Source organism: Ambystoma mexicanum, chromosome 3q, assembly GCF_040938575.1.
Source record: "Ambystoma mexicanum isolate Mex_15411 chromosome 3q, UKY_AmexF1_1, whole genome shotgun sequence".
Taxonomy (NCBI): domain Eukaryota; kingdom Metazoa; phylum Chordata; class Amphibia; order Caudata; family Ambystomatidae; genus Ambystoma; species Ambystoma mexicanum.
Window position 1 is genome coordinate 582,128,988 of NC_090926.1, and position 12,329 is coordinate 582,141,316.

At 44.3% G+C, this 12,329-nt stretch overlaps 1 protein-coding gene across 1 annotated transcript in view; it reads left to right on the top strand.

Moving 5' to 3' along the window:
• The window catches only part of SMDT1 (single-pass membrane protein with aspartate rich tail 1), a 33,958-nt gene extending 22,102 nt beyond the window's left edge, over positions 1-11,856 (top strand). Inside the window, exon 2 of the mRNA XM_069604527.1 lies at positions 11,719-11,856. Within this exon, the coding sequence (XP_069460628.1) occupies positions 11,719-11,856 (138 nt within the window). The remainder of the gene's footprint in view (positions 1-11,718) is intronic.
• Positions 11,857-12,329: the final 473 nt, after the last annotated feature.

A 12,329-nucleotide genomic window follows, 5' to 3' on the forward strand; every position in this document is an offset into this window, starting at 1 on the left:
GTGCAGGTGCTGCGGAGCTGAGTAGTGCGAGTACTGTGTTTCATTAGGGTGTTTCAGTCTCCAAACATCCGCCAGCCCAAAGTCGTCTAGTAATGTCTGCAGAAGCCTGGCCGCTGGGGTGGGCCTATCAATCTTCCCATCAGATCTGTCAGCCTTTGGGTTGAGCACACAGTTGAAATCCCCTCCCCAGATAACCGCTCCTCCCATACACGCGCCCAGATGAGTACATGGGGTTCTAAAATATGTCGCAGTCTTTTGGTTGGGGGCATACGTATTTATTATGCACACCTCTCTATTCTCTACCAAAGCTTTTAATATGACCAACCTCCCCTCCGTGTCCACCACCTCTTGTGTAAGTTGGAGCGGAACGTGCGGTGCCACCCAGACCAGCACTCCCCTAGCGTAGGCCGAGTACGGAGAGCCCACTACAGTACCTCTCCACTTCTTCCCCACCAGTTCCAATTTTTGCTGGGTCAAATGTGTTTCCTGCAACAACGCAATATCAATCTTCTGTCTTTTTAAGTACATCATGACTTTGTTTCTTTTTAAGTAACTGTTAAGTCCCCTGACATTCCATGTTACGATCTTAAGGTCTCCCATGGCTCATGAGTGTCTTCTTGCCTCCCACGTAGCGACTCCCCTTTGCCCACGTGATACAGATACAGCCCTCCATCTTTGCTTGTAGCTTCTCGTACCAGCTCAAACTCCCCATAACTATGTACATGGCAAATCCCCAACTTCCCTTCCCTCCCCCACCCGTCCCTTCCCCAACATCACACACCCCAACTGCTGCCCAGCTCCATTCTCGGAACTCAGGCACCCCCACATCTAGCCCTGCAAGCACCAAACAATGCACAGAGCTCAGTAGGGTGAAGTCGCCCTAATGGCCACTTAACTAAAACTGTTGTGGGGTAGAGAGAACCGCTCTGTAAGGCTCCCGTTAATTCAACATTAACTACAGTGCTTATAACATATCTAGTGCAATGTCTGACCTTCTCTACTGAAGGTTGCGCAAGCAACTATATTCAAGTCCCACGTGCCGCGCCATCTTCTACCTGCATCACTTGTCTCTTCCGTGCTCTTTCTCCATCCAAACTTCTGACTCCTGGGGACATCCCATGGCATCCTCCGGGGTCTCAAAAAACAAACTTTTGTGTTTATGAATGACTTTCAATTTTGCCGGATACAGTAACATATATTTGTGGCCCGCCTCTCTCAATCTCCGCTTTACCGTCCCAAAGTTCATGCGGCTACACTGCACAGACAGGGTGTAGTCCAGGTAGGCCGTGATGTTTGCCGCTCCTCATGTGATCGTTCCTCCCTTACGAAAGTGTTCCAATATCCTCTCCCGATCTCGGTAGTTAAGAATTTTGGCTATCACCGGCCTGGGCGGGTTCCCCGGCGGCGGCCTCGTTGTTAGAGCTCTATGTGCCCTTTCCACTGCAAATCCTTGGGATAGGGCTCCTCCGGGTATCTCTTGCAGAAGCATGGATTCAATGAATTCTGTGGGATCGTGGCCCTCCAATCCCTCCGGCAGGCCCACGATACGGATGTTGTTCCGTCGGGCTCGTCCTTCCGCCTCCTCCCCTCTGCTCTCCAAGTTGCCCACTCTTTGTATCAGGGCATGCAATTCAGCCTTATGGGAGGCGCAATCTGCGGTATTCGGGCTAACTTCCTTCTCAAGGGACTCCGTGCGCTCCGCCAGGGCCCTGACACTCATAGCTTAGTGTTCATAGCGCTTAAGACTGGCTATCTAAGCGCTATATAGGTGCCATAATGTTCCAAACACTCCAATAATTTCTATTAGCTACAGAACTGGGGCCTTCGCCCTGCCTGTCTATCTACAATGCATAATGTGACCTACCACTCCTACTAGGCCTGCATATTCCTTGTAGCTCACTACTGCGTAATGGAAGTGCTACAAAAGACTACTGTCAGCATTTTTGGCACATACTTTGAATAAACTACTGGCTTTCAGCGGCTAATGCTGTCATCTAAAGCCCTGATTGGCAAATTTGCAATTTTGTGTATTACTAAAAGTGGTGATAAAGTTACAAACATTACACAATTTGCTTGCATGAGTATATTGTTACAGACATTACTTACATGGGTAACATGCATTGCTTACATGAGATACAATGGTAATTACATTAACTGCAGCATGCTTTAAGCTGAGGTCTATAGAGAGGTGCATTGGGTTTACCATGTTTTGCATGAGTACATCTTGGAATGGTTTACATTAAATTGTTTATATTATCTAAGATGGCTTCTGGGAGTCTTGGGCAAAGAGCCAGGTCTTTAGAGGGAGGGGGTCCGATCTTAATATCGTAGGCATGGAGTTGCATAGTTTGGCCGCAATCACTGGGAAGCTGCTGCCTCTGGCTTTTTGCCATCCCTAAATCTAGGGATGGTAAGGAGGCATCGGGTAGGTCTGGTGGACTGGACTTTGGATATTTGCCTACCATTTATAAGGGATCTGCGATCACTGAGGCAATAACAATGTCGACCAATAAAAGCGGACTGCAATTAAATCGGGGCGCAATGATCATGTAAATCGCCTACTGTCTTTTCCCCATACCTGATTTACCATTTCCTTTCAGTGGCACACTTCTGTTTGTGCCGCCGATTCTCCTTGCGTGGGTGGGAGCTGGTGCTGCACGGCTCCTTATTTGTTCTCCTTTCGTGTCCCCAGCTTTCCATGTAATGGAGGCGGGGGACCCCTCCCGCCGCAACCCTCTACTCCCATTACACCAAACAAGGGGCGCAGAGGACACCCTCACTCCCTTTTAGTCTATGTACAGTACTGCGCATTTGTGCCGTACCAGCGCAAAAGCACAGTACTGTATTAGTCTGAATTCTGGTGGCAACATTTTCGTACGATATATTTTATAAGGACCCCATAGCTTATCCTGAATTCCTCGTCTGATTTTTAAAAAAAAAAAAAAAAAAAAAAAACAGGTTAATGCGTAGCCTGCAGATTGCTTGTCTCTGCCTGAGCACTTTCGCCTAGAACATGACTGCAAACTAGAGGTCAATCGTTATGATCCCAGGAAAATAAAGGTTAGTCTCTTCTGCAGAGATGTCTGACCATTACGTAACCGGTTCCATTGAGCACCTGCTGCCGAGACCCCCTTGTAACTCTGCTAGTCACAAGTGCCAATGAAAGTCTAATTGCTTTCTCATTTAGCACATGCTGACATGACCTGTAACCTGCTGGTTCCAATCCCAGTAAAGTAGTTTGGCTGTTAAATGCACCAGTGGATTGTTCCTTGTGTAACCTGTAGTTCACAGGTTCCAATCCTGCCTCAATTGTTTAATCGGTTAATGTACCGAATTCTGATAAAGGAACATTCCAAGCAGTGACGAATGTCAGTAAATTGCAGATGGACTATTTAGATCCTCCCTTCTTTTGTTAATTTTTTATTTATACATTGTATTTTTAGTATTTACCAGTCTTTTACAACCTTTTTAACTTTATTAGCCAGAGCTAAATATTAATTTTAAAAATAAGTTTTAACACTGGGACTAGAAATGAATGAACAAATCAGTCAGAAAAGAATGAGCTGGGGACGGGGAAAGATCTGTCTAGCCCACACAAAGACCAGTTGACAGGGGGGGATGGTGGGGTTTGACATTAGGATTTGATTAGCAGGAACTAAAAGCAGCTCTTTTATATTGGGCATTGCACATTCAGTAGGAGCTACTGCTGGGGAATGAGGCACTAGATGTCACACATTAACTTCCCCACTAGAACACTTTCTCTTTATATATGCTCGATCGCCTACGTGTGCCAATGCTACTGCATCCCCAAACACTCAGTTAATGTCAGGTAGGTATCGTTTGTATGGGACCAGTTGGCCCAGAGAGTCAAAAGTACGTCCTGGTAGCTGTCAATGTAAAGCCTACCAAGATAGTCTAGCCTACAAACAGGAGCCACATAGCTCTCAACTCATGGTCATTTCGAACCCAGAGATCATATAGATCAAATTGCCATACTAGATTCTTACGTCAAGGTAGGTAAAGTCAAAAGAATAAAAAAAGAAAACCTACACGATACGTTGTTAATCATTCACCTGTAGTAAATATCTCCTTAATAACAAAGCGTGTTCTATATAAGAATTTAATGCACTGCGCGGAACGTAAATCCAGGATTGATGACATTGAAAGCTGTGTGCACCTGTCTCTCACTCGCCAGTTTTTCAACATTGGCAGGATAATTTTTTTCCTTAGTTTTGCATAAACGAGGCACATTAGAATAAAATGCAGACACTCATCGGGGTTGGGCTATTTACATGGACATTTGGTTGTTCCTCCAAGAGCACTCCTGGCATGTAAGGCCGTATCTTTTGTAAATCGCAGGCTCGATATAAATTGGCAAATGTCCCATTTCCTTGAATTGTTAAGCCATAAAACATAATTAGGCATGCCCAAATGGGGTATGTTCTTAAGGTAAAATTAAACACTTTTTCTTGGATTTTATCTCCTTTGTACGACTTTTAAGGAGAGAAAATCTGTCACTACTCTGACTTCATTGCTAACCATTTGTCTGTTGATGAAGAGACTGATCTTCAAATAAGATTTGATATATTTTAACCATGGAGGCGTGTTTTAAACACCCAAACTCGTGGTCATCTACGAATGCTTTAGTGAAGTGCGTGTTTACCCATATGCGCACCCAATAAACAGAATGGCTGCAATATTATGCAGTCCTCCATGTGAGTCAAGCCGCACTCATGTAAGATATGGCTCGGAAAGCCCCGAGATAATCCCATTAATCCTCAGAGAAATTGATTCTTACTTGGATTTCTTTTGGACAATACTAGCTCCAGATACTTGCACTATACAGGGACAGCAGCACAGATTTTGCTCTGTAAATGCATTCAGTATGATACAGGGGGTAACCTTCCTTTTTACTGGATATTAAAATCAATTTGTTTATATTTGCTTGATTTTTTTAATTTACTTTATTCAGTAACGAACAGTTTACTGGCATACCATAAATCAGACTTAACAAATGAAGATTTAATGTTAGGCTTCCATTTTTATATTTCACCAACAGTGAATATGCCCCCCCCACTCCCCAAATCCCCTGGCCATTTCAAATCTGAATTGTTGGCCTGGTCCAATATATATATATATATATCCCCTCGTTGATCGCAGTTGTGCCAGCAACAGTCAGAGCACTCTGGATATTCTCCGAGGGGTCATGTACCAACAATAACACCGTTTGAGAGCTCCTTTGATCAAAACACATTTGGAGCTCTTGTGCACTCTTATCCAAATGTGTTGCCATGATTCCTTCGGGATGGGATCCACCCCCAACTCCTGTTCCCATTGGACCATATATGGAAGTTTCTCCCCCTTGATAGCTTCTTTAAGAGTCTACAGCTGTTGGGAGATTTTCTTTATCCTCAGCTCTTCCTGTATAATAATCTCCAACCCGGTCACCCCCTTATCTGAAATCCAGTGCCCAAGTAGCCAATAGCTAAAGCGTTCAGACTCTGGGAGCAAACATTTCTCTTTGCATTCATTGAATGTAAGACTGATATCCTTCCCCTAGTCGAAGCAGCCCTTGCTTGTCTTGTACATGCTCTTTTGTCTAGTTCCGGGAGACTGGTGAGGGGGGCCCAAACCTGTTGTAAAGACCAGCGCTCTCCCAATTGCTCAGCGTGAAGCTCGTGGTTGGCAGCAGTGCCCCTCCTCTTCGTCTAAATTCCTTTGAGAGAAAAGGAAGATGGGTCAGCAGAAACACAGATTGCGATTTGTTCAATTTCATTCCATTTTGGGTCTCTTCTGGTTTGTGGCCAATCAAACATCGGGGCTATCTGGGAAGCTAAGAATTATCCTTAAACCGAGGGGACATTCAACTCGATCCTCTTCTTTTAATCCAATAAGAGCCTTACGGAGGGGGATCCTCTGTGGTTTGTGCACCCATTAATCGCTTGATTTTTTTTTTTTAATGTAAGTTCCACTTGAGATCTCAAGATATGGTGATGCCAAGGTAACAAAAGGAACTTGCCAAATCAATTTTTCTGCTTTACACCAATACTGGGTTCCCACCCGGTTTTGAATTGCCAATGCACATTACTTTGGACTTGCATTGATTAAGAATGTTTTTAATCCTTCAGTCCCATGCGATCTTTGAAGTCGATCACCAGTTTTTTGGAGGTCATTTTTAGTTGTTGCCATTAGGACTGTGTACTTTTGCATGGGTGACTTAAACCTAAAATGCATATTTGGCTTCATAAACTGAAGATCTAACTCTGTTATGCCCCTATCCATTAACCGAATAACTGTCCCCCCCACCTCTCTAATTCAGATGTTCTACAATGCTTGCATCTTAGAATTAAGCAATTTGAACATATTACGCCAGCATTACCTACTCTCCACTGGCTACCCATAAAAAAAGGGTTCATTTTCAAAAAAGGGTTCATTTTCAAAACCTTGTACATCACCCTTCGTCCTTCTGAAGTAAGTTTCAACACTACACTCCTACCAGAGCACTTAGTATCCAGCAATGCTGCACTAGTCCCAAGCTTCAACAGGAAACAGCAAGGAGATGCTTCTTTTTCAGTCCCGGTCACGAAACTGTGGAACACGCTACCCAAAAATCACTGCTTGGAGGAGAACCACCTGACTTTCGTGAAACGGACTTGGCTTTTCAGCCAACAACTTTGAAAGAAAAGGAAAATAGTAGCAAACTACTAAAAATAGCACCAGAAACCTAATTCACAAGCATTTTTCGAAACCCTTAACACTGCCATCTGTGGGAACCAAGCAGACTCATGGAACCTCTCCTGTGTGGCAGTGGACTACACCTACTAAAATCCTTACACCTACCACACAGCTACAGACAACCTCCTAGGTCTAGTGTACATAACAGATTCAGACCCTGTCCATCTTCCATCATGCTGTTAAATTTTCTTGCACTCCATAATCCAGGGGCTGCCCCACAAACCGAGATTTTCATATGGGCACACTAACGGTTCCTTCTGACCTGCTTCCATCAACACTTCTGCATCTGCCTTCCCACCATCCGACTAACGCACCCTTCCCTGCTTTCATTAAGGAGCCATGCGCAGCGAGGCCAACATTATTGCCAGAAGAGTGATATGTAAAACCACTTTACATTAGGACTAGCACTTTCGCATTGTGTCAATACCAGATAACCTCAAATAAGCCTAACTTGAACCTACAAAGTGTTACTTGACTTGTACCTATGTCCACTTGTTTTATGTTTGTAATGTAAATAACTTTCAAGCACCAGAATGTTACTGTTATTCTTGGTTCCTTAGCGAAAGTGTCTGCCAGACTATGTATGTAACCCAACTGTCAGCTTATATCTCGGATACTGGTTGCAGCTAAACGGACTACTTGGGCTTTTAGCCTCATCACATGCCTCCTATTTTTTTTGTTCATATGTCACAAACCTGTATTGTACCTGATGTCCCGTTTTGTTTCTACCACGTGCTTAGAAGAAGCACTCATGTGAATTGGCACATTATGAAACGGTATTACCCGAATTGTTAGTTTACAATTGTTCGAATGATTTTAAAGGGTCACAATTGACCTTTTCACAATTTGACAGAATACACATATGTATAGGTTTTCCGTTGGGTGGGGGGGGGGGGTTTCCCCACCGCATATATGTTACAATTGACCTTCACAATTCGGTCAATTGTAATTGGAGCAATTGTAACTCTAACAATTCGTATACAACCTATGAAACACATATTGCATTAAATAAAAGGTGCACTCTCCTGATTTCGAGTCGGCAAATTTCATGTTCAGTCCGCGTTACGTTATTTAGCATTACAGGAGAACAACATTGCAATACCATTTGCATAGGATTGTGGGTATGAATATTTCTGGGACTACTCTCACACATCATTGGGGGAACTGCAATTCTTTTCAGGCAATCTGCATACTTTTTTCCACTTGGCATAGACATTCACAAATTCAATTATAACTCTACTCCATAAACAAATTGTTTCACTGAGCACTTGTACAACCTAACATTAGGGGGAGGGAATGTTGCAAGCAAACTTCTTCTTGGGATGGCTCTGCAAAGGGCCGGAGCTGGCGATTTCCACCTGTGGATAAGATGTTTGCCATTAGACACCTTTGTCAGCTGTGCACTGCCGCTAAAGCTCCTCCCACTTCCCAGGCTCCCTAACATACTGTAGGAGGAACCTGCACTGTTTGTCCTCTGACCTAGTGTTTAGGTGAAACAAGTCAGGTATTCCCCTCACTTCCAACCAGATGCTGCTACTCCTGGCTATTAACAGTTCCCTCCGAATTCTGTTTTTTAAATTTCTTTTTTTTGTTTTGTTTTTTGCATCCCATCATATAGTGATTTACCGCCCCATGGTTTCTGCACGCCTCACAATTTGCAAAAGTGTCTCTACCCGCCTTAAACTTCCATTCCTTCAACGGTAAGACTGCAGGGTTGGATTCCGTTCCAATAAAATTTTTCAAACATGAAAGGACAGTGGGGCTGCCCATAGTTACATCGATATTTAATACCTTATTACATGTAAAGATCTCACTAAAAAGCTGTAGGAAGCCATTGTAGTGGTAATCTTTAAGAAAGGCAAAAGCACTGACCCTGCATGCCATCGCCCAATTATTTTTAATTGACACCAATGCTAACTGGTTTGGCAAGGGCCCTTCATTGCAAGATATTGGAATGGGTAAAAATGAACTAAATTCTTTCAGATTTCCAATATGGCTTTGGGGAGGGCATAAGTACACTTGATCAAACTATGAACCTAAGCATCATTTTAGACAAATCTATGCAAGGGTACAGGAGCTTGATATATTTGGGCCCCATGGACCAGTCAATGGCGTTTGACTGCATAAACCACGAGAAGCTTTGGGCTATTTTACGCAGCCTCAGAATTCCAAATCCAATGCTCCAAATATTGATTGAAATGCGTAAACCTATCGGCAATAGTGCTGGCTGATGACACTGAAAATGTAACCCATGCATTTCGATCATCGCACTGTTTATTTTTTTTACTTGTACGTAAATTCAACTTCACTGAAAGTAGCAGTGTATATCAAAGACAGATGGACTCGTCCCGGGGATTACAAAAGTAGTAAAGTCGCTGCAGAAGACTTGTAATAATTGTCTCAGTGGTTCGGAAGACCAAGACAATCACCAAGAGGAACGGAAGAACCCATACAGTAGTTCCCCCAAGTGGAAGTGTTTGGAAGATGTGGTACAAGGGATCAGGGACACTGGTCTGTGGAATGAGCGACTGTGAAACAAGAAAGAAAGATTGAGGTAAAAGAATAGCGGCCAAGACCCTAGAGTAGGAAAACAAACTGTAAATAAGTCAAGACGGGGATAACCGAGTCCCCTTGAGTAATTTAAAGGAACTGATTAACTATGTTACAAGGAACTATCAAAATATAAAGTCTTAAAAATCCTGTCCAGGAGAAGGGGGTCATTCTCCTAGAACCCCCCTTTTTTGTTTGGTATTGTTGATAATTAGTGGTAGGGTATTTATTATTTTTTGGATGGAGCATGGACTATTTTGATTTGGACTACCTCACTGACGAGCACCCTAGTTTGATTCTGTTAGGTAGGGAAAACCTGTCTGTGGTGGGATAGATGGGGCTTGTGCTTACTATTTCAATAGTTTCAGGTAGAAATGCCACCTTTTGTACGCCTCCTCCTTAGGACATCTTTCTGTCCGTGCAACGATGGACTCATCAGCAGCCTTTGATACAAGGTTCACAGGTCTTTGAACCATCTCTGGGACATGGTGGTGTCAGGTGAACCATTTTTTAATTATTCTCTTTCCTGCCAAGTGAAGAAAGCAGGCAAGCATGGGTCTTTGTTCTTGCCTGTGTCTTGTCCACTGTGGGTTTGGCAAATATCAATCCTCTGCACTGTATTGTTGAACATGTCTCAGGCTGCATCATGCCAGGTCATGGCTTGGTGTCATCCACTTAAGGTTTACAAAGAAATCATTCTTCATGTAAATGCAAGCCTAAGACCAACCTCTAAACCTGCACGATCCACTTGACCAGCAGCGGCCAATGGGATGGATACAGATTGACAGTTTCTTGATCTGTACCCAACTACAATAATGATCCATGCTATCCAAGTGTGCCATCCTGGTAGGCCACAGTCTTAATATGTGTGCACAGATTTAGTAGTGGTTGAGGCCTTCATTTTCTTGGGGCAGTCGGGTGTAAACCCCTGTTAAAGGACAATTGTGTGGTTATCTTTCAGGCTGTGTAGTGGTTGCGCCAACATTTTGTCAGTGCTGTGCTCTGCGTGCAGTCAATCCCACCCTGGAAACTCACTCTCCCACGGTGAGGGTCACTGTTTTTCTTCTGTGCGCTATCCCCAAGAAAGCCTGCATACATGGATCTGTAACCTTCCTTTGGCCCTCAGAGCTCATGTGGAATGCATCAGTAAGCACTCTAGTCTCCTGGGCCATTAATATTCATTAAAAGGAGGTCCACTTGTACACCAAGAGGGTTATTGGCCAGGATACTTCCGGTCTCAGTCAACTCTCTCTCCCCAGTTGCCACCAGGCTTCCTGCCCTGGGTTTAGACTGGAAATTACCCACTGCTGCTCCCCAAATCCTTGTAGGTCTCCTGTGGAGTGTACGGCGGTTAGAGCATTTTTGCCTGTATCTTCATTCTTTGGCCACTTAGAACTGTTTTAATGACCGCTTCAGAACAGCATGGCCCACCTCAGTGAATGCATGCTCTCTGACATCCCTCTGTCTGTGTGCTTCTACATTGGGGTTTGGAGAGCAACTGTAAGGTGCCCCTATCCTGTCACAATTCATAACCTAACCAGTATACGTGGCCTCCTCCCCTCGAGGGACTGGAGTCTCAGCCTCCTCCTCCTCCCCCCCACCCACCCACGCCATCTTACTCTGATGGATCTCACGCCAACTGCAGTAGCATTGCTGCCAGTTTCCTAGTTTCATTGAAGGCAGTATGAATGGGGGTGCTCCACCCCTCACCCAGATTCCATCAGCCCTGTCCAATCCTCTGATTCCAACCACCATCTTGGGTGTGCTGTGGGTTCCTGTTCTTTCCAGTATGGTTGTGTGACCTTCAAGGAATTACCAGGAGACTGGAACCCAGCACTATGTGGAGGCACATCTTTTGAAGCACTCAAGTGGAGGCACAGATCATGCAGGCCACGTGGCAGAGAGGAGGCGGTGCCAGGGTCCAGTTTGCTCTCTCACTTTATCTTGGCCACAAATCCCCTCCCCGTGTGGTTTTTCATAACAATACATTCTTACTTTAGGTCTTTAGAGGGGGATGCTGGTTGCTCTGCATTGTTGGTGTGAACTCCCTTTGGCAGAGGGCTGAGCATTTCATACCCCTGCAGTCACAATTAAGAAGCACAGGACTAGAGTGTCTGCGGTGGGTGTTTAATTTCCTCTGGTGTCATGTGGGTATGGTAGGGGTGCTGCTAGAGACTTTCATCATATCACCACAAAAGAGCTTTATGCGCCATCTGCCTATTGTTGCCATGATGTAACTGCTACTATTCTGGATTTTTACTATGTTTATCCTCTATTGTCAGTTTCAGGCTGAGTGGGATCCCACGTCATTCTAGAAATGACCACATATACATTCATAGAGAGGCCATGCAACAGCTCTGTTCTGTTCCCTTAAATGAAAATGCTACCAACTGCTGAGCCAATTTCATAGCGCTCTGCCTTCTCTCTTCACAGATAAACTTCGGGCTCCTTCGGGTCTTTACTGTTGTCATCCCCTTCCTCTACGTGGGAACCCTCATTAGCAAGAACTTTGCTGCCCTGCTGGAGGAACATGACATCTTCGTCCCAGAGGACGACGACGATGATGATTAAATGGTATGGTGTTTGTGAAGCACATGTCTCCTGCAGATAAATCCTGAATGATGAGCAGGTGGGGCATGTTCCTCCTCTGGATACAGCATTGAGGATGAACTGGTGGGCGGGTTCCTCGTGGTCCAACCACTCGTGTGCCCTCCACTACTTTCTCTTTTAGGAGGCAGACTGTCCGGCTTTGGTAAAGAAGCCTTATTGGGGCAGAATGCTCTATTCAATTTACAGTTTACTCACCACCGAGGCTCCTTGTCTGACCCTCAGGTCTCCAAACCTACATCTGGGAATTGAGCACCACTACCAGTGTGGGCTGCACCGGTCGGTCTGCTATTGCTTTCTAACGATTCATTTTCATGTAAAATAAATGCAACTTTTTTATTTTAAAGCACACTTTGTGGAAACACATACAAAGATTGATGTACACACAAAATATCAGATAGTGTTTTATATTTAGTGGTTTATACATGCACTGCTCA